Source organism: Crocuta crocuta, unplaced genomic scaffold, assembly GCF_008692635.1.
Source record: "Crocuta crocuta isolate KB4526 unplaced genomic scaffold, BGI_CrCroc_1.0 scaffold619, whole genome shotgun sequence".
Lineage (NCBI taxonomy): Eukaryota > Metazoa > Chordata > Mammalia > Carnivora > Hyaenidae > Crocuta > Crocuta crocuta.
The window spans coordinates 2,647,695-2,669,027 of NW_027533395.1; the positions used below are offsets into that span (position 1 = coordinate 2,647,695).

General features: G+C 54.2%; 4 protein-coding genes across 7 annotated transcripts in view; 2 read left to right on the forward strand and 2 right to left on the reverse strand.

Moving 5' to 3' along the window:
* Positions 1–7,633, forward strand: part of PDCD11 (programmed cell death 11) — a 44,911-nt gene extending 37,278 nt beyond the window's left edge. Inside the window, exons 26-36 of one of the 4 annotated variants that reach the window (XM_077748425.1) lie at positions 220–276; positions 776–898; positions 1,934–2,056; positions 2,472–2,769; positions 2,991–3,107; positions 3,852–4,004; positions 4,206–4,453; positions 5,168–5,336; positions 5,936–6,089; positions 6,529–6,694; positions 7,286–7,633. In XM_077748425.1, coding sequence (XP_077604551.1) covers positions 220–276; positions 776–898; positions 1,934–2,056; positions 2,472–2,769; positions 2,991–3,107; positions 3,852–4,004; positions 4,206–4,453; positions 5,168–5,336; positions 5,936–6,089; positions 6,529–6,694; positions 7,286–7,457 — 1,780 coding nt within the window. In that variant the 3' untranslated portion in view covers positions 7,458–7,633. The remainder of the gene's footprint in view (positions 1–219; positions 277–775; positions 899–1,933; positions 2,057–2,471; positions 2,770–2,990; positions 3,108–3,851; positions 4,005–4,205; positions 4,454–5,167; positions 5,337–5,935; positions 6,090–6,528; positions 6,695–7,285) is intronic. The other 3 variants (XM_077748428.1, XM_077748427.1, XM_077748429.1) reach the window with 3 other exon arrangements.
* Positions 7,634–9,066: 1,433 nt separating this feature from the next.
* On the reverse strand, positions 9,067–13,832 carry CALHM2 (calcium homeostasis modulator family member 2). The gene is made up of 3 exons (XM_077748434.1): positions 13,549–13,832; positions 10,829–11,544; positions 9,067–10,009 (listed from the first exon to the last, which is right to left on the reverse strand). Exons 2-3 carry the CDS (start codon positions 11,381–11,383, stop codon positions 9,593–9,595), a joined length of 972 nt encoding a protein of 323 aa, XP_077604560.1. The 5' UTR covers positions 11,384–11,544; positions 13,549–13,832; the 3' UTR covers positions 9,067–9,592.
* Positions 13,715–21,333, forward strand: part of NEURL1 (neuralized E3 ubiquitin protein ligase 1) — a 114,482-nt gene continuing 106,863 nt past the window's right edge. The window contains exon 1 of the mRNA XM_077748432.1: positions 13,715–13,778. The gene's annotated coding sequence lies outside the window, so the exon portion shown is untranslated. The remainder of the gene's footprint in view (positions 13,779–21,333) is intronic.
* Positions 16,357–19,447, reverse strand: CALHM1 (calcium homeostasis modulator 1). The gene is made up of 2 exons (XM_077748332.1): positions 18,896–19,447; positions 16,357–16,839 (listed from the first exon to the last, which is right to left on the reverse strand). Exons 1-2 carry the CDS (start codon positions 19,445–19,447, stop codon positions 16,357–16,359), a joined length of 1,035 nt encoding a protein of 344 aa, XP_077604458.1.

Below are 21,333 nucleotides of genomic sequence, written 5' to 3' on the forward strand. Positions count from 1 at the left end.
TAAGAAGAGTAGGTAGTGATAGACTGGTAAACTGAGGGCCAGAGTGGCGGCTTGTCCAGAGTCCCTCAGCACGTTCTCAACAGAATGAAGAACAGAGCCCAGGTGTCATGTCCCCTCACTCTTGCCTGTTGGTCCACCTTGTGGAGAGGAGGCTGAGGCCCTCTGCTGTCTCCTGGGATGCTGCAAAGTCAGCATCTCCTTTTTTTGCTCTCATTCCAGGTGCTATGTCCTGTCTACTACAGGCCATGTATTGACTCTGTCATTGCGATCATCCAGGTGAGTGTCTGTGGTGGGGACGAGAAGGGCACTGAGGAGAGGCTGCACAGAACTTTGGGCTTTCCCCTTTTCTTCTCTGCTTATACACTTCCTACCCTGCCCCGTCTTTATCTAGAAAAGCTGCGGCCATTCACATTGCTAGAAGAATGTATCTGCTCAGGCTCTTGTTGTCCAGGGCAAGGTTCAGACATCTGAATGTGGTGTTCAAGGTGGCCGCGCGGTGCCCCTGGCAAGGGAAGATGATCCGGTCCCCAGTTAGTGGCACGTGTCATGAAGTGGATTGGCCTGCAGTCAGCTTGTTCCAGGGTTAGAAATGGATGTTTCTGAGAACAAGGCTGACAGGACTTCAGGAGAGAGTGGGGCTGGGCTCTGAAGGTCATATCCTACAAACGGGTCCAGAGTTGTATTCTTAGATATCGAGTTTGATTATCACAAGTGACTTGGGGATGAATAGGGAAGGGAGGTTTGGGATGTGTGTACATAAGCCTTTCATTCTTAGGACAAACCCGGAGACGAAGAGCAAAATAACTGATCCTGAGATTAACTCCATCCAGGACCTTCAGGAAGGGCAGCTCCTGAGGGGCTATGTGAAGTCTGTCCAGCCGCATGGTGTGCTCTTCGGGTGAGTGAGGTGGGGCGTGGGGGCGAGGGCCAGACGCGAGCGCCCTCCCAGGCCTGTGCTGCTCTGCGGTCTGTGGTGGTCCTCAGTCACCTCCTCTGTGCACAGTATGAAGGGAGGGGAGTCTGTGAATTCCCACCAGCCACCAGTTTTTATTTATCTATTTTTTTTAATTAAAAAAAATTTTTTAAGTAGTTTATTGTCAAGTTGGTTTCCATGTAACACCCAGTGCTCATCCCCACAAGTGCCTTCCTCCATGCCCATTACCCCCCTTTCCCTCCTCCCAATGCCATCTGCCCTCAGTTTGTTCTCCAACCACCAGTTTTTAAATTCTGAGATATTTTATACTTTTAAAAACAGTTTTGAATTATTCTTATTGGTGTTTTGGATACAAAAGGGCATGGCATGTCCAATTTCAGTTTTCAGTTCATTGGATTTTCTTTGACTTAGTGTTTGATGGTGGTTTGTAACTGTTTGGTGAAATCACATAACGTTCACAGTCAGCATAGAGCACAGCCTTCTCTGCCATGGTTTCCCCATTTTCACCTCCTCTGGCCTTTTGTGATTGATGCGTTGTGGTGCTCTGGTGTGGGGTGGGAAATGCCCTGAAGGCCCATCTTCATTATGCCTCATCATTTTTTCTAGTTTACAAAGCTCCTTTTATTCTTTTGAATGTTGGAAACTTACTTGTGTTGTAAATCCTTGTCACAACCTGGGTCCCTGGGAAAGTGGAGGTGCTAGGCTAGGCTGGGACTCTGTTGTATTTCTGACCACAGGACTCTTACTTTCTTTTTTAATTTAATTTTTTAAAAATGCTTATTTATTTTTGAGAGAGAGAGTGTGTGAGCAGGGAGGGGCATAGAGAAAGGGAGACAGAGAATCCCAAGCAGGCTCCATGCTTGTCAGCACAGAGCCCAAAGCAGGCCTTGATCTCACAAACTGTGAGATCATGACCTGAGCTGAAATCAAGAGCTAGACGCTTAACTGAGCCACCCAGGTGCCCTTATGACCATGAAACTCTTGTCTCTCTTCTGTCAGCCTCGGCCCCTCTGTTGTGGGTTTGGCCCAGTACCCGCATGTCTCCCAGTACAGCCCGTCCAAGAAAGCCCTTTATAACAGATACCTCCCGGAAGGGAAGCTGCTCACAGCCAAGGTCCTGAGGTAGGTGTCTTCCCTGCCCACACACACCCTTTTTTCCAAGGAGCCCTGGGAGGAGATTCAAGAGGTAAACTAGACTTAACGACTTAGGTCGTGTTGGTGCAGTGTTCAGGTGAACAAAATCCCCTTATTTGGAGCCTTCTATCTCAGCCCCAGCCTCAGCTCTAGAAGTTGATGTGGAGACTTTTCTCTGCATCGGCACTTGTTGGGGACAGAGTAGGGGGACATCAGAGCTGCCCCTGTATTTACTATTCAGCATGGTAAAATGTGCGGGTCATTCCAAAGAGTACTGAATGGATTCCAAGCAGGTGGGTCAGGGCCCAGAAAACCGGGCTAATCAGGAGAGAAAGGCCTGGGCTGTTTGCCGTGCCCATTGTCCTCTGTTTTCCTCGTTGTCCTCCCTCCCTCCCTGTTGTAGCCTGAACCGCCAGAAGAACTTGGTAGAGCTTTCGTTCCTCCCCGGTGACACTGGGAAGCCGGACGTGTTTCCCGCCTCCCTAGGACTGCCACTTCTAAAGCAAGAGGAGCGGAAAATGGAGGCAGAGGATCAGGAGCACAAAGGAGAAGAGCAGCAGCAGAAGAATCAGAAAAGGAAAGGGAAGAGGAACGAGGAAGGGCAGGAGGCGGTGCGGCTGCCTGGCAAGAAGAAAGAGCCCCAGAAACCACAGGCAAAGAAGCAGGGCAAGCGGCCGCGCCAGGAGTCCGCAGGTGAACAGGTACGTCCCTCAGGGAGGATGGCTTCCCTCATGGGCACAGGAGAGCATTTCAGAGCCAGCCAGACGCCACATGGCCTTCTCTTAGACTGAGAGCAGTGTGAGTTTGGAGCCGGGAGCTGGATGGCGCCAGCAGGGGCAGAGGGAGGGCACTGCCCCGAGCAGCCAGCAGGTTCTCCTGGGCAGGAAGGGTGGCTTGGCATCTTTCCCATTTGTCATCTCAGGACGGAGCGAACAAGAAGCAGAAGAAAGCTGCTCCCTCAGAGGAAGAAGACAGTGGTGTTGAAGTGTATTATCGGGAAGGGGAAGAGGAGGTGGAAGAGAGGAGTGTGCTGCCCAAGGTGAGGGCCACATTGGTGGGGAGAAGAGGCGGCTCTGGGGAGGGAAGCCCTTGGTCTTCTGCCTCCGAGCTGGGCCTTCTCTTTCCTTTTCCCTTTTCTCTTCTTTGGCCCATCCTCTTCTCTCTCACTTCCTGTAAAATATGACCAGATGGGGCCACTAGGTCCTGCTTTACCCAAGGAGTGGGCTGCATAAAAGAAATTCTCATCAGTGTTTATTGAGTGGAGCTGAATTAAATTAGTGGGATGGGCAGATAAAGGGGAGGCTTAACCTTTCCTTAGCTGGCACCCCCTTCTGAAAGATGGGGACAGTATCATTTGAACTGAGGATCAACTGTGGAAGGGCTTCCCAGACCTTAGGTACTAACATCCCTACATCCTCAGAACGCTTGTCATGTGTCTGTCCTGGCTCTACTGTTACCTTACACGTGTGTGGCACTTTATACACAGATGTGTATATGTGTATGCATATGTATGCTGCTGCTGGTGGTAGGTTTTTTGTTTTTTTGTTTTTGCTTTTTGCATGCATATGTCTTAAAAGCTTGTTGCCTCAATAAATCTGTTTATAAGAAAAGCTTTCAAGGCATCTATAGTTTCTCCGGTGGAGTGGGCCTAGCCTGGCCCTGGGAAGAGAGGGAGGGTCTCTGGGCTTAGTGGGAGCCCTTGCTTCTCCAGGTGGGACGGGGTGGGGAACAGGGTGCAGCCCGAGCCGAGTGCTTCCCTCACACACCTCTTGTGCTCCTTCAGGGGAAGCCAACCAGGCCAGCAGAAGTGCCCCGGCTACAGCTGTCCTCTGGTTTCATTTGGGACGTGGGGCTAGAGTCCCTGACCCCGGCCTTACCACCTCGAGCAGAGAGCTCCGACAGCGAGGAGGACGACAAGCCACAGCAGTCCACGGTGGTATATTTTGCAGGGACCCCTTGGTGCCAATTTCCTTTGCTCTCTCCTGGCCTGGGTGTCCCTTCTGGCAGGGCAGGGGAGTCTCATGCCAGAGAGTATTTACAGAGCCCACAGACTGCCCTGCCAACCCTTGACTTCAACCTCAGACCTCCCCAGGGATCTGAGAAGTAGATTACTCACTAATTTTTGTGCCTTCCTTAGCAGAAGAAGAGCAAGAAGGAAAGGATATTGGAGAAGCAGAAGGCAGAGAAAGAGCTGTCCCGCATTGAGGAGGCGCTGATGGATCCTGGGCGACAGCCGGAGTCAGCAGATGATTTTGACCGACTCTTGCTGAGCTCCCCCAATAGTTCCATCCTGTGGCTGCAGTACATGGCCTTCCATCTGCAGGCCACGGAGATCGAGAAGGCCCGGGCCGTGGCTGAAAGGGCTCTCAAGACCATTTCCTTCAGGTCTTGGCCTTGTCCCCCTGCTTTGGTGGGGGGTGTCTCTTGACAGGAAGGGCTGTGTCTCCCCAGGCCACAGGGCTTGCCGCCCGTGAATCCTTTCCTCTTCAGCTGGCCGACAGTTTGGGTGGCCGCCACCCACACCTGTAGGTTCCCAGGCTTTGTCTCATAGCTGCGCTGTCTGTGAAACAGATCTGCTCATTTATATTTTATAGTCCCCTTCACTGAAGTGGCTAAGGGTAACATTTACAAGAGTCTCTCTACACTGAAATAAGGTGCCCAACTTGGAGCAGAAGTAGATTGGGGAAAATAACTCCATGTACCTGAGTACAGACCCTCTCTACCCGTTTCTAGGCACAGGGTAGAGTGAGCTTTCTGACAGCTAAGAGGAGGGATGGTGGTCATTTGCTTTGTTCTCTTAGTTTGGAGAGAGAGATTCTTCTCCTTCCTGCCCAGACATCGGGCCAGTTTAAGATTTAGTGGGCTTCCTTTCTAGGAATGGAGGTAGACAACAGGGGACCTCCCACAGTCGGGCTGGTATTCTGCTTCTGCATAAGCTTGCAGTGGGGACCGGGCTTCTCGGTTCTCACTTGGGGCTGGAAACTGAGGATGTGGATAGAGCCTGGGAAGGAAGAAATAGTTCCAGTTAGCATCTCTGGGCGGTAGTGGGGGCTTTCTTGGGCTGAGGTGATGGAGCTCACATGCTGCCTCTCTCTCCAGAGAGGAGCAGGAGAAGCTGAACGTATGGGTGGCACTGCTGAATCTAGAGAACATGTATGGCTCTCCAGAGTCACTGACCAAGGTCTTTGAGCGGGCCGTGCAGTACAATGAGCCTCTCAAGGTCTTTCTCCATCTGGCCGACATCTACACCAAGTCACAGAAATTCCAGGTAGGAGTCTGGGCCAGCTGGTCTGTTGCCAGAGGGTCCTCAGCTGCTCAGAAACTAACTCCTGGGAGTCACAGAGGCAGCAGGGAAGTCACAGAGTTGAATCCCCACTTTATGGATCCAACCCTGCCATGCAGGCTTGCTCCGTGACATTGGACCCTAACTTGTTTGTCTTCTAAGTGGGTGGAGTCATTTCCTCCCCCCTCTGCTTTAGGGCTGCAGCAGGCAGAGGAGGGAAGTGAAGGGACAGCTAATCCCTGGTGTATATCCCTTGGGCTTACAGTCAGGAGACAGCAGGTTGGCCGAGTGTCCCTTTCCTGTCTCTCCTGTGCCCCCATGTTGTTCTCTCCTTCTCTCTTCTCCTCTTAGGACTTTCATGCAGCACAGGATTAGTAGGGAGAGTCCCCACCATGTAAGGCTCCCTCACGTGCTCTCCTTACCTCTGTGAGCCTCTCTGCTTCCCTCAGGCATCTAGAATTGGGCCTATACAGTGACAAGAGTGTGAGGCCACGTCTAGCCTCTCACAAGCATAGCTGCTGCCTGTCTCTGTCGTTGCCTCATCTGTCATATCACACTCCATAGCTTACCTTTTCTTCCTATAGGAAGCTGGTGAGCTTTACAACCGGATGCTGAAGCGATTTAGGCAAGAGAAGTCTGTCTGGATCAAATATGGTGCCTTTCTTCTGCGGCGGGGCCAGGCTGGGGCCAGTCACCGTGTGATGCAGCGAGCCCTTGAGTGTCTGCCCAATAAAGAGCGTGAGTGCTCATCCCTACCTTCAGCCCAATTCTGGATCACATTAGGCTCTTTGATATCTGGGTGTAGGGATCGGGGGTTTTCTCTGAGAATGGGAAAGCCTAGTGGAGGGCACGTAACTATTTTTCTATTGATCACGTGCCCGTGTGTTGCATTTCAGATGCTAAGCTTCAAAGCTGAAGGAACAAAAAACAATTAGTGCTAATTTTGTAGCCTCTGCTCCCTCTTCCCTCTGGGCCCAGAGAGACTCTCCAGTGGGAGTCATAGATCAGTACCCGTCTGTGTATTTGGCCCTAAACTGCCCCACTGTCCCAGTTGTCATCACCCAGGGCTTAGAACCCATGAGCAGGGAGTCAGGAGGCAGACTGTCTGACACATAGCACCTTGAGCTGTGGTGAGGGTCTTTCTGCTTTGTGTATCTGAGCTGTCCTCTCCCTGCAGATGTGGATGTGATTTCCAAGTTTGCCCAGCTGGAGTTCCAGCTAGGGGATGCGGAACGGGCCAAAGCCATTTTCGAGAATACACTGAGCACCTACCCAAAGCGCACTGATGTCTGGTCGGTTTACATCGACATGACCATTAAGCATGGCAGCCAGAAGGAAGTCCGGTGAGAGGGGAAGACTGGATTGGGGCTGAATTAACTGCAGGGGATGGGGGATGTTGGCCAAGTGGATGAGTTTTAGCCCCACAGCCAGCCTCTGGCATCCCCGTTCTCTTACTCTCTCTGGAAGATCAGCTTTGACATGACATAGCAGGTCCTGTGGCATTCACTTTGCAACCTCTTTTCTGTGTCTGGAACCTGGGGTGGGCAGTAGGCTGGTCCTGGAGTGGGAGTCAGGAGACTTGGGGTTTTCTGCGTAATTTGTTGCACCTGCCTCTGGTGATAGGGAATGGTCATGGACTTGCTGTTGTCGCCTGTGTCTGCACGAGGCAGGGAGGAGTAGAGATGGGTGGACTGAGGTCCAGAAAAAACTAGGGCCTTGCCCAAGCCTGTGGGTGTTTGTCTGATCTGGAAAGTGAGGGTGGCAGTCTATCTCCCCATGGACACCTTAGGACTTTAAAATGGTAATAAACATGAAGATAGACGTGAGAGTACTGGAGAACAGACTCCAGGGCCAGAGAGCCAGGGGATGAAGGCTAGTCAGCAATCGAGTGGCGGGGGGCCAACGGACAAATGCTGCCTTGCTCTTCCTCGCAGGGACATCTTTGAGCGGGTCATTCATCTCAGCCTGGCTCCCAAGCGAATGAAATTCTTCTTCAAGCGCTATTTGGACTATGAGAAACAACACGGCACTGAGAAGGACGTGCAGGCCGTGAAGGCGAAGGCCCTGGAATACGTGGAAGCTAAGAGCTCCGGGTTGGAGGACTAGTGGCCAGCGGGCCTCTGACCACTGGCGGCTGTGGGCCAGCATAGCCGAATCTCAGGAGCGTGGGCAGCTGAAAAGCTGTGTTGTCTGAGGACTCTTATTTAAGTGTTGCTTTTTCTGCAGCACCTTTTAGGGTAATCCTGTCAGGATGGAAAAGAATTTGAGCTTTTTTAGACTTCCTTTTTGCTTGTTTTATTCTAAGTACTAGTTTACTTCACTGTTACCCTTTTCTGAGGCTGCTCACTGTTGTAGGTAGCAGACTTGTGGACCCCTAGAAAAGCTGAGGCTCTCTCCCTCCTGGGAGTTTACTGCGGACAGGAATGGAGGGGCTGACTCCTGGCAACCTGGTGGGCAGGATCTCACTTTGGCCCCAGCAGGCGCTCGGTCCATCTAGAGGGGGTCAGCAGGGTCCAGGGAGTGGGCCTCCTCCCCTGGGCTGAGTCCCTCAGTCTGCGCGCAGCTAGCACTTGTGCCCCTGTGTGGACCCTGTGAGGCTGGACGGGAGGATGAAGGCAGACCCCAGAAGGGACAGTTGCAGACCCCGGGCACCTCAGAGGAAAGCTGCAGGTATTGATAGGAACCACCTGGTGAGGTTACATCCCCGGCCCGCCAGCCCCAGATTATCCAGATTCTCCCAAGTTAGGTGCCTCATTTGTGCAATGGGGTTAAAAAGTCTTACTTGGAATGGTTGTTTTGTGGATTAAATGAGAGGGGGTATGTTTGTGTGTTGCCACAGGGCCAGGTAGGTAGGAGGCTCGGTGAAGACCTAGGTTGCTGTGCTGTGTGAGTTGGGGAGACCTGCACAGTTTTTCTATGTCCCTGTAGCCCCTCTGTGGAGAGGTTACTGGATGGAGGGCATTGATTGGCTGGATGATTTTCCTTGAGACCCAAGGGAAAGGGGACATGTTGAGTCCATCACGCCCATGCCTCCCTGGGACCCTTGTAAATTTCCCAGAAAGATGGTCTCCACCTCCTTTGGTAAGTAAGAATCCTGTATGTTCCAGAATTCTTGGAGGCCAGCACAGACCCAGTTGGTTGTTGAGGCCAGTTCTTTTTTGGCTGGTCTTAAGGGGATTAAACATTTTCTTTGGCAGGGCTTTAAATGTCCTGAGAACTGGAGAGTTTTCCTATGGGAAGTGACTGGGCTGGATGCTGGGAATCAGGACAGGGACAGGGAGAGCATCAAAGGTTTTAGAGTTGGTGGAAGTGATCAGGCAAGGGTGGGCATGTATGGGTGGTGGGGAGAGGTCAAGCTGGGGCTATCCTGGCTTTTGGTCATCAGCACTAAGTTATAGGGACTAGTCTGCCCTACTGAGTGCAGGATCTTTTGACTCATGAAATTTAAGCTGATCTTCCATCTGAGAAAGGCCAGGCTTCACCTGTTCCCCAAATCAAATCAGATAATTGAATCTAATTATCAAGACCTCAACAGCCGTAGGGCCTTCCCACATGTGGGAATTTGGCTTTCCCTGCACCCCCTGCCCTCCCTTCCATCCATTTTAATCTTGCTCAGAGTCCCGCTAGCCCCCCTCGCTCCCAAGGGCCTGTCTCCGTGACCACCAGCCTGCTGTGGCATAGGCCATCCAACAATGCAGATACCAAGCTACTCCTTTATACTACGAAAAACTTTTATCAAAAATGTAAGTCTATAAAATAAAGCGAGAGTCTCACATAGGAGGGCAGCTTCCTGCTGAGCACTGCTGAGCCAGGCATCATATGCAGTCACACAGACGTTAACTGCAGGATACCCCATACGGGGATATCACTGTCACCCAGCTCTGCTGGCCGTGGCTTCCCAGCCTTGGAGTCCCACCGGTAAATAGTTGTCCATATCGTAGTTAATTAAGGACCAGTTCTGGGAAATGGTCTCTTCTCCAAAGCTGTTGACCAAGTGTTTGGTGGAAGCAGGAGAGGGGGTTTCTTCAGGTCTGAGAGCCTTCCTGTCGGGGCGGACCACATTGTCTACTAGCTCTCTCCACACCCCAGGTTACTCTGTGTTCCTTGCTTCTGACCTGTTTCCCCAAAAAGTTAAAAAAAAAACAGACAAACCGTCCCCTTCTGATGCTGACGTGAGCAGGCAGCGGAGTTCAGCTTGAGACCAAGTACTGTCACTTGCAAAGAATGTGGGAACAGGGCCCTCAGGAGGGAAGCAGGGCCATCTCCACGCCTTCTGGTGCTGTGCCGTTGCCTGCCAGGCCCTGGGCCCACTTGTGCAGGCGGCTGTAGAGCGGGAGGCCCTGGTTCTCGCGGTACAGATAGACGCCGGTGATGGCGTTCCACTGTGGCCGAGGCTGGGTGCCTTCCACGGGGAACCTGGCCACCAGCTCCTCGTCATCCTTGTCGAGTGCCACAAAGCCGAAGAAGCGGCGCACATTGTTGGCGGCCAGCACCCGTGAGTGTACCTCGGCCGTGCGCTGGAAGAGCTGGTCCTCGTTGGCGCGGTACTGCGCCCAGTAGGCCTCCTGGCGGTAACTGAGTGGTGAGCAGTAATGCTTGAGGCACTTGGTCAGGAACACCAGGATGGCCACCATGCCGATAAGCAGCCACCCGAAGAGCTGGCCAGAGAAGGGGCAGGGTTGAAGAGGGGCAAGGAGCTGCCTAGACCCTCACCACCCCAGGAAGAAGGGGGAGGAGCTGGTCAGAGGGTTCAGGCTGGGCTGAACTTAGCCACACCCCCTGAGAGCAGATTCTACTTCTAGAAGGGAAACCAGCCCTAATGGCTGTGATTCCACTTCTTGGTCCTCACTCCCTTGAACTCACTTTGTTTGTTTGTTTGTTTGTTTGTTTGTTTAGAAAATCCTGTGCTCCTTCCTGTCTCCCTCATCTCCTGCTACTCTAAGTTAATATTCCCAGCAGTGTTTTCTGCCCAGGTCTCTGCCCTTGTCCTCTCTCCTGGCTGACCTCTGCTCCTTCAGAATTGAGCCACAGCTAAGGCTGGGATCACGGCAGCAGCCACTGCTTCCTGACTGAACACTCTTCCTCCCTTGGGGGACTCCCCTGTGTCAGCAACACTTGACGGCTGACTTCCTGCTGGGCCGGGGTCCTTCCTGGAGTAGGAACATGTCAACTCCTAGCCAACAGCAACTGTTTCATAAGCTTGCAGGGATTCATGCTCAATCTGGGCGAAGCAGAGGTTTAATCTGTGACCGGGATCAAGGCTTAGTCTAAGCCAGAACATTCTTTTAATGTTTAAAACTTGCCGTACCAAGTCCTAACTCATAGGTTACCCAGCTCAGACACCTGATGCTGACAACCTAGTGCTTTCCTGGGGACCTCTCCCTCAACTCTACCTATAACATTGGGCCATCCCAGCACCTCCCCACCAGCCATTGCCTCAGGAAGAAAGAAGAGCAACTTTCCTTGCACAGCCTTACCTGGGACTCATACTTGAGCCTGCGGGTGACCTCCTCTCGGAAGCCTGACAGGTTGGCAGGGCCCTCCCCACAAGGGAACCTGGCCAGGATTTCTGTGGCATGGTCTGGTGGGAAGCCCTTTTCCCCGGCTGTGAGTGAGGAGGGGTCCACAAACTCGCTGAGAGCACAGACATAGGCCTCACCGCGCAGCAGGGAGATGACAGACCAGGTCACAGGGGCCACGGCCGCACGGCCCAGGATGGAGCTTAAGAGGAGGAAGTTGGGGGCAGCCGAGCAGTTCTTGGTCCTCCGGTACTGGCATTCAGTAACTAGATTCCAGGTGTGGTTGTTGAGGATGACACCGATGAGGAAGAGTGCCAGGGCAGGCACACCGATTGCTGTCAGCCCATACAGGTAGTTCCGGGCAGGTGAGCAAGGGCAATGGAAAGCCACCACAGAGAACAGCTCCTGGCTACCCACTGTGCCCAGTGCCACCAGCCCGTTGAAAATCATCACATCCTTGCTCTTGAAGAAGAGTGATAGGAAGCGGAAGTTCTCTGCAATCAGGGCCGCCATAGTGATGGGTCGGCTGGGGGACCAACTGCAAGGGGCAGACCAGGCGGAGACTGAGGTCGATGGTTCCTGGTGAGCCTAGGAAGGGGTGCAGGCTGGTAGGCATCTGAAGGCAGGGCGAGGTCTTGCCATTGTATCCCCTGTAGTGGCTGGCCGGGTGTTCCCTGTGGAACAGTAAGGACTGTTTCAGTTTGCCTTTGAAAACTCTGAAAGGGATTGAGGGAATCTTGTGTGGTCAGGCTGGTGAGAAAGGAAGATTTGGGGAGCCCTGGGGCATAGGGGACATGGTGGCAGCCACTGCTTGCTGAGCTCCTGCTAAGTGTCAGGCGCTTTCCATCCTTCATTGCCCATGGTCACGATCGCACTGTGTTGTCAGGCCCCCAATGTATATAGAGAGGGTGGAGGCTTCCTGAGGGTGAGGGGCTTGCCAAGGTCACAGGTAAGTAAGTGGCAGAGCTGAGATTCACGCTTAGGTCTGTCTGCCGCAGGTACTCAGGTTCTTGTTCCCCAAGCCTTCCTTGAAGGAGGAATTAAGAGTGGCCTTGTGGCCCTGGGCAATGTGCTGATGTGCTAAGGGACCTAGGACTATTTGGGGGGGTTTTGTCCTCAAAGCCTGTAGCCCACGGGTATAACTTCTGCAGTGGGTGTCCTGGTGAGTAAGGGACTTGGGCTTCGCTCAGTGGTGTGGGGTGGGGAAGAGGGAGGGGACTCGGTTATTGGTGAGCCTGGCACAGTGTCCCTGGAATTCATGAGAGCTTTTCATTTTGGAGACCCCAGCGTCTGGACTGGTTTAGGAGATCTGGCTTTCAATGTACTTCATGACTTTTCTTTGGGTCTCAGTGTCTTCTGTGAAAAGAGGACAAATTATTCTGGCCCTTGCTCTCTCCTTAGGGGTGCTGAAGGGAAAAGAAAGGGGAAAAATGATGCCTAATAATTGTTCTGTGTCAGAAACCCCCACCTAACCCTGTCAAGTCTTTAGGGTGGCCCCCAGAGGTGAGGCAACTGGGACAATTCTTCCTGCAAAGACCAGGAAACTGAGGCCAAAAGAGGAGAAACTGCCTTGCTCGAGGCCATTCAAGTCTGGAAGTGCCTGGGCAGGACTTATGAGCCTGATGTAAGGAGGCTTGGGAAGTGGACAAGGGTGGGTCCAGCTAAGTCAGTCCTCTGTTTTCTTGGTCTCCTGACCTTGCTCTGTTCTCCTCGATTAGAACCCTGGCGAACCTTCCATTCCCCACCCGTTACCCCTCTCTAGCAGCCTCCCAGGGGACTGCCCAGCCTGCCAGTGACAGGAGGCCTTGATGGAGGCTAAGGCTCGACCATCCCCACCAGCCCGCACCCGGCCCACTCTGCCATGTGGTACTGGCAGCCTGCCAGGAAGTGGCTGCAGCTCCAGCCATGTCCTGACTCCCTTCCTAGGCTCCACCCACACAAGCAGACAGGCCAGGGTGTGGCCCCATGCCCTCCCCATCTAGGGGGATGAAAAACAAAAAGCCCGCAGCCAGAAGCCCGGGAGTGGAGGGATGGTGTGGGCAGCAAGCAAAGCGGGGAGACCTGCCCGTGTTTCCTTCTCTACATCCTCTGTACACCGCCACCCCTCCCGCTCTCTGCCAAGGTTGCCAGATGGGTCCCGGCAGAGCTTGGTGACCACGTGGGGAGCCGCCAGCAGGAGGAGGGATCTGACTCTCCCTCCCACTCCACCCAGGGCCTCCAGTCCCACTCTTTGGGAAAAAGTTTGTACAGTGTTGCCAAGGATGAGTGGGTTAAAGCCAGGCTCCCTCTTCCTCTTCGCCTCTTGGCTTCAAGGCTTCTAATGAGCTTTCGTGGGGGCCCTGGGTTCATAAACTTTCCAAAGTGGGGTACAGGATACCTGGATCCTTGGGGTAGTGAACAGAGGAGAGAACAGGCCATCGGCTGAGACTACAGGCCCTGTCCCGCAGGCCAGAGAGGGGTCACATCTGGGCCTGGGTGGGACCTCCAACCACAGCAGTTGGGACAAAAAAATGGGACAGGCTGGGAGAGGGGCCCAACTGGCTGGGCCCAGAGTGAGGAGCCTCAGGGAGGGGCCTTTCTCCCCAGGACAATCTCTCTGGGTAGCCTTGAGCAGTCTGGCCATCCTCCCCATCCTCCCCGTCACCTGGTACACCCCAGGGAGGGGCCCTTCCTCTTACCTGGGGCCAGCTGTGGGCAACAACCAGTGGCTTCAGCCCCCGGCGGGGCGTGGGCCTGCAGGGCGGCCCCCTCCGCAAGTGCTGCCGGCAGTGCCCTCCCCGGGCTGCCTTGTGCTTTCTTCTGCACCGGGAGCAGGGAGCTGGAGGCCAGCAGGGCCGGGGCCTGGCGCTGTTTTCTAAGAAGTTTTAACTCCAGAAAGAGAAGGAAACAGCAGGATGGAGCAGTAGCAGTGAGTGGAAAAACAGCCTCCCTCAGGCGCCAGGCAGGGGCGGGCGGATGGTGAGGGCGGTGCAAGAGGAGAGGAAGTTGGGCTGCCTGTTTAGGCGCCTGGCCTGTGCCTGCCCTCCTGGGCCAGCTGCGCACCAGGGGGCTGGCTCGGGGGCCAGGCAGGGGGCGCTTCCGGGAGACCCTGCCTGGGCCTGCCTGCCCGGCCGGTGTCAGGAGCACGCCTCGTGCTTGACCCCCACCGGACAGGAGCTGCCACGGAGGCCCCAGCAGGGTTGGAGGGGAGGTGCCACCAGACTGCTGCTGACCCCTGGCAGGATGCACAGGCCACGGCCTCCCTACCTCATTCCGGCTCCTCTCCCTCGGAGAGCCGCCCTGCCCCTGTCGGTCCTCCTCCCCACTACTGGCTCTTCTGTCCATACTTGAGCTAACTCCCCAGGTACTGCTTCACATCTCAGAAGGGCTGGCAAAGGGTTTCTCTGAGGCCCTGTGGGCAGACCGCTGAGTGGTGGGTAGAATTTACAAGAAGGCAGGTTGCTGAAAGAACCCCTTTGTAACCATCAGAGCTGCCCAGCCTGTCCCAGAAAGTGGTCATGAGCTCCCTATCTGTAGGAGGGTGCAAGCTGAGGCTGGTAAGTTATGGGCCAAGAATGCTAAAGGAGAGAGCCCCGTCCAAGGACAGGCTAGATGAGCACTATGATTAAGGGAGAGACTCTCTTCTCTCCCCGCCTCCCCGCCCCCACCCCACCATCATCTCTGCAATGTGTGTGGTTCTATGACCGTGAGACCACTGAGTGCCACGCTAGCCTCCCTGGGCTGTGCTTGTCCCTGCACAGAAATGAACGGAACAGACCAGTGGTTATTATTCAGATCCTACCATGTACCAAATACCATTCCAGATTCTTCCTCAAAAGTTGTCCTCCTATATTCTCACCATAATTCTGAAAAGCAGGTCTTTTAAAGATCTATTTTTCAGATAGACACACTGAGGTCTGGAGGGATTTGGTGAGGTCCTTACAGCTCTAGTTCTTGAACCCTGATCTGCCTGACCCAAAACTTTGCTCTTTCCTTGGCATTTGTACCTCCTGATACGCTGGGCATGTCCTCCTCCCAAATAATGAAAGGAGCTCAGGCTGAGTCTTAGATGTGGGAATGGAGGGAAGACTAATTGGGAAAGAGGGAAATTATTAAAGCAATGTTGTAGGGATCAAGATCAAAATGAATTCCTAGATGAGCGGGACTTCTATCTTCTTGGCCCTCAATTCCCTCCTTGACATGCTGGCTCCAGTTCCTTAGGTCACCCTCCCACTTCTGTCCAGAGGAGGAGAAGCTCTCAGGTTCTGAAATCTACAAACACATTAGCCACTGGGTACTGAGTACCTATTTTGTCTTTTACACACTTCACGTGTTTCATGATTATAACAACCCCATCAGGTTTCCACTCCAGGCAGCTCCCCTTCCACTCCTCCATCTTCATCTCTACCTCAGGGCAGAGACTTTTAGCACTCTAGAGCCCCCTTCCCAGGGAGTAGGGTTTTTCAGAAAATGGGAAAACATCAGCTTCTTTTCTAAATGCCTGAGCTCTGGGGAGGTCTAATTTTTCTGGATGTAAAGGGAGGTTTTCAGGTGGTCTCCAAGGACCCCTCCAAGGGAGGATGGTGTGGTCTGAATGTGTCCCCCCCATTCATGTGCTCAGTCTTAACCCCCCAGGATGATGGTACTAGGGGGTGGGGCCTCTGGGAGGTGCTTAGGTCATGAGGGCAGAGCCTCATGAATGGGATCAGTGCCTTGACGAGAGGCTCCAGAGAGTTCCCTTGAGAAGGTGCTGGCTTTGAACAAAGAAGATGGCCTCCATCAGAACGTGACTGTGCCAGTGCCATGATGTTGGATTTCCAACCTCCAGAACTGTGAGAAGTAAATTTCTGTTGTTTATAAGCTACTTAGTCTGTGATATTTTGTAATAGCAGTTCAAATGGCTAAGGCAGGAAGACTTGTGCTCAGCAGTAAGTAAATGTACTTGAAAATCGTTGCATGGCCCCTGCGGTGACCGCACACTCTGGCTTCTCCTGAGCAGACCTGACTTCTGGGATCTTGTGTCATCACCTAGAACTGCAGGTGTGTGACATCAGGTGAGGCTGTGTGCCATGTCCTCCTGGCCCACTCTCAGCCCCATGCAGGAGACTGGCCAAAATCAGAGGATTCCTGCCTTGTGAGATGGCCATCCGCCCCCTCCCCCTCCCTGAGGATTGCGCAGAAGGGAGCCGAGACTGTAAAAATTCAGAGCAAGGATGGCTGTAGAACCTGAGGAGATAGTGAAGCAGGGATGAAGTGGCTGAGGAAGGGCTGCACAGGTGGGAGCTTATCCTTCCACAAGCCAGTGCCGAGCCCCTCTGACTCACAGTTGCTGTGTCACAGCTGGAGGACTGAGGTCCCCTTCTAGCTCTAGATTTCCTGCCTGAGTGGGCAGGTAAATGCCTGGGCCTACTGCCCAGCACCTGCAGACTTCATCTTTCCATCTGGTTTGGGGAGCTGAGAGCCCATGGGCTCAGACCTCCTTTCTTGCCTCTTCATTTGGCCACAGTTCACACTCTGCTGAAGTAGGTGGCCACCTCTTTGCGTGGAGGCCGGGGCCCACCACCTGCCCAGCCATTGCCCATCAGGGGCTCCTCCTGGCCCAGCCGCAGGGGTGGCTTGCATTTGTGCCAGCTCGTGAGTAGCCTGTTCACGGCGCCTTGATCTGTGATGCCACGAAGCTTCTCCCTCTCCTCCTCAGCACCATCGGTGGTCGCTGGAGCAGCCGAGCTAGCAGGGGCCCTGGCCAGTGCCTCATGGGCGTGACCCAATTCCAGGTCATGGTTCATGGCCTCGAAGAACTGTTGGATGCAGACCTTGGCAAAGGCCTTGGCGTGTTCTGTGCATGTTTCATCAAAGAGCTTGCGCTCGATGTCAATATAGTGGGACCAGTACTTGCTTTTGAGGAAGGCGGCCTGTGTGAAGCAGGGCCGCACTGAGCGCACCACAAATGCCAGCAGTGTGGTCAGCAGCACAAAGGACCAGCCCAGTGCCTGCAGGGGAGAGAGGAGAGAGTCGGCTGGCATTGCTCTCCAGCCTCCCAAGCCTGTCTAAATCCCCAACGCACTCTCTACGTCAGGGCCTCTAGGGAAAAGAGGACTGACAGGGCAAATGACCTTACCTCTTGGCCTCCATTTCCTTTTCCGTCAAATGGGCATAGGTACACGATCTCACGGAAATGAGATCATGTAAGCAAAATGCCCCACACGTAGACCTGGCACTCAATCCACTGGAGTTAACTGGGCACACCTTGGAATTAGGCTGCCTGGCTTTGGACCCTGTCTTCAATCCTTAGTGGTTGACCAGGAGCAAGGTGTCTGACTTCTCTGTGTCTCAGTTTCCCCACCTATAAAATGGGGTTGTTGATAGTACATATCTCATAGGGTTTTTGTGGGGACTAAATGTAATAAAAAAAAACGACAACAGCACAGTGCCTGGTATGGGGTTAGTGCTCAGTAACTGTTGGCCACTATTATGTCAATAGGCCCTCATTAACCTCCCAGGGTCATAGTGACCCTTCCTCCTCTGAGTTTTGTACCCCTCCTCTGGCTCCTGGTATTGTCTGCCTGTCAGTAGCCAGCACTGAATAAGCTTCCTCTGTGTGGGCTCTAGGTTGGGCCCTCAAGGGCCACAGAGACAAATCAGACAGTTGCTCAAACCCTGTGCTGAAGAGCACTAGACGCTTACATGCTAGGTCTCTGCCAATAATTCAATCAGGCGTGGGGCAGGATGCCTTCCTAATCGGGCTTCTGGTTCAGCCCCCAGCTGCCCAGAGAAGTGTTTGGCCAGATCAAGATGCAAGGTAAGTGCCTGTAATCGGAGTTGGGGGGTTGTGGCAGAGCAAACGTGGGCTGGGAGCTGCAGAGCACGTGCTTGGTCTGGGGGGCATCCCCTGTGCTGCTCCAAGGGGAGACATGGACCCTGTGGGGCTGGACATTTTCGTGTTTTAAGTAAAGCCAAAATCTGATTTTTCTGTGAAAATTTCTGGGTTTTAGAGGATGTTGACTAATTCCAAAATTGAATTTTGAATTCACTTGGAAGTGAAACATGTCTGTAGGCCAGGCAGCCTGTCCTCCAGGGGCCCTTTTAGTTTACGATGCAGGTAGAGGGACATTTGCCCCAGGCCCTGAGGCCTGGGACCGTGGCACAAGTGCCCACGGTGGTTTGGGAAGGAAGCAGAGCTTGTACACTCAGAGTGTGATATTCATGTGATGACACAGGCCCCAGGGGAGGGCTGGAGATGGGGGCCAGGGATCCGGACTCCAGAGCAGAGGTTCTCTAGCCCTGGTAGGGCAGGCCCGGCCCCCTCCCTGCCCTGACAGCCCTGGTCCGTCTGCTGCAAGGGCATGCTGCTGCTTCCTCCCGATGCTGCAGCGACTGCAGGGGAGGCCTGGGGGCTTAGATGAGGGAGCTCCCGAGGGGCAGAGGATGAGGGAATGGGGCTGGGGGTGGGGAACCAAGCTCAGGCTCATCAGTGAGCCCTCCACCCCTGCCTTTAGCATGCATCCCAATAGTACATCCCCTTTACCCAAGCCCTCCCTTCCAGACGACCCAAGACCCTTGGATCCCACTCCCTGAGCAGGGAGGCACCTGCTGGAGGCATTTGCCAGGGAAATGTACCCAAATGGCCCAGCCACCCACCTGCCTCACCACTGCCCTGGCCTGGAAGAAGAAAAGGATGCAAATGCACCAGGCTTCCCAGCTGCAGCTCAGGATGGAAAATGTGGGGGCTGGCTGAGCTGTTGGGTCCACTCTAGGGACAGGCCTCCGGACTGAGGTAGCCACAGCACTTTTTCCAGGTGGCTCTGGTCCAGGGAAGACACACGGCTCTGCCTTCAGAAGGCCTGGCCTCAGCTGGGAAAATACAGCCCTGTCCCAAAGAGCTCTGTCTGAGGGGGAGACCCAGCCCAGTCTAGGGACTCCAATCTATTGGGGAAACATGACTCTACCCTGAGAAAGCCCCATTTCCAGAGGTGAGGGATTGGGCCTTGCCAGAGGGAGCCCGGGCTGTGAGGGGAGACCCAGGCCAAGGCTGTTTCACCCCCTCACCTGGGAGATGCAACGCAGGTACCGCACGGCCACCTCGCGGGCCAGCAGCCAGTCGCCATCATAGATGTCAGGGCAGGGCACCCTGGCTAGCAGGCGGGCGAGCTCAGGTGGGGGCAGGCCAGGCGCCAGGCTGCCATTGCCCAGCACTGTCACGGGCACGGCAGTGCAGAAGGCACAGAGGAAGCACTTGCCATCCAGCAGTGTGACAGCCACCCAGACGACGGGAGCGATGAGGGCCCGCTGTGCCATGGAGCAGAACATGTAGCGCAGCACGGCAGGGTCTTTGGCCCGGTGGCCCCGGGGCCGCTTCCACTCTTCGGCCAGCATGGACACGTTGTTGTTCATGACCAGGCCGAGTAGGAAGAGCACCAGCGGGGGCGCCAGCAGGATGCCCGCGCTGTAGGCCGCGTTGTAGCCGGGCAGGCAGGGGCAGTTGAAATCGAAGGCAGAGTACATCTGGGCGCTGGCCAGTGCCATGATGCCGCAGATGCCGTTCATGAAGGACTCCTGGTTGGACTGCAGGAACTGGAATATCATCCGGAACTTGTCCATGGTGCCCCCCACGGGGCCTCAGGGCCTCCTCCCACCTCACCACTGCTTCAGGATGGCCCCTGCGGCCCAGGCTGCCCAGCGGGTGCCCACCTCATGGCGGAGACGGGCAGAGCTCAGGGCAGTGGCAGAGGTCACAGTCTCTTTGAGAAACCTTCTAGTCAGGGGTTGGCTGAGAGGGCACAAGTCATCCAATCCTGTGGGTGCAGCCAGGGCTCTGCCCCTCCCTCCCTTCCCCTCCTGGGCTTCTCTTTCCACAGCTGCCTCCGACACTGGGAAACCATGAGGGCCACACCTGATGGAGACCAGTCTCTTTGGGTGTGGGAGGAGGGAGGGGGAGGAGGCTCAGACGCAGGCTGGGAAGATACTGTCTCCAACAGGGCTGAAGTTTGGGAGAATGTGGGGCTGTGGCAGGGCCTGAACTTCTTGAACTTTTCCCCTGGGCTCCTAGGAAGCATATGACCCTCCTCTGCCCTTCCCATTAGGTCTTTCCTCTGTGCTATATAAGAGTTCAAGAGGGTTCCTTGATTAGTTCAGACAGTGATGGTATGATAAGTTAGTGATGGCCGTGATGGTGGTGGCTGTAATGGGGGCAGTAATGGTGGGGGTGGGGATGGTGCTGCTGGGGGTGAAAATGATGGTGGTTCTGATGGCAGTGGTGGAGGTGAAGGTGCTGCTTGTGGTGGTGGTGGTGACAGTGGTGACGGGGATGGTGGTGGTGACGATGGTGGAGATGGTCGTGGGGATGGCAATGCTGTTGGTGGTGATAGTGGTCGCAGCAGGGATGACAGTGGTGGTGGTGGCAGTGGGGATAGAGCTAATGCAGCCTCACATAGTGTAAAAACCCTTGAATTTGGAGTCAGAGGATTTGGATCTGCAAGGTTGCTGGGTCCGCTCCCTGCTGGGCAGGGCGCTGTGCCCGTGAGCATAAAGCAGGTGCTCTTATGTCCAGTCTGCTTGGATCTCTGTGGGTGTGTCTGTGTGTTTACGGACTGTGGATGACAAATCCTTTCCCGCTGCACCTCCTACTTCTACTCCCCCAGATAAAGAATTAAAGGGGTGGGAGTGGCCTCCAGAGTCTGTGAGGAGCCAGGCCAGGGCCCCTCCATCGGCATATCAAAGTGGGGCAGAGTTTAAAGGGCTCCCTTTGAAGCTGCCAGTTATCCCAGAAAAACAGGTCAGATCCAGCTCTAACCAAATGGGGCTGAAGCAGAGCAAGAGCCTGGATGGGGAGGCTCCATGGGGCCCTCAGATCTGTGTCCCTGTGTGTGCCCGTGTCCGAGCTCCCTGTGGCTTTGGGCCTCTGCGTATCTGCATGTGTGCAAGTGACCACAGGAGAGCTCTCTGTGTCTGCGTGTCTCTGTATGACCGACAAGAACTGGCACTGCCCGGGGCTTCCCCTGTGTCTGGCCATATGCCATCACCTTGTGTAATGCTCACACAATCCTATGGGAAAGGTGCTTCTGTCCCTGTTTCCCAGAACTGGGGACTGAGGCTGAGGTTAAGTTATTAGCTAAAGGTTACACAGCTTGTGGGTGGAGTTGAATTCAGACTAGGTGGGAGTCGGGTGTGAAGGAGGGGGTAGGGAAGTATTTTTGCCTTTTTCCTCCAGTTGTATCAGGTCCTCCTGTTCTGCTAGTTTGGATGGAAAGGCTAATGTATCACAAGTATGATACAGGTGGGGAGGGGCATTGCTCCCCTCAGTCCTCATGCTGGAGCACCTAGGTTGGTTGTACCTGCAGGACCTTTTGGGGGGCTCTCCAGAGGTGCACCCACAAGTGCAGAGCAGGATGAGCAATATATACAAATATCTAATCATTATGTTGTGTACCCGAAACCAATATAATGTTATAGGTCAGTTATATCTCAAAAAAAAAAAAAAAAAAACC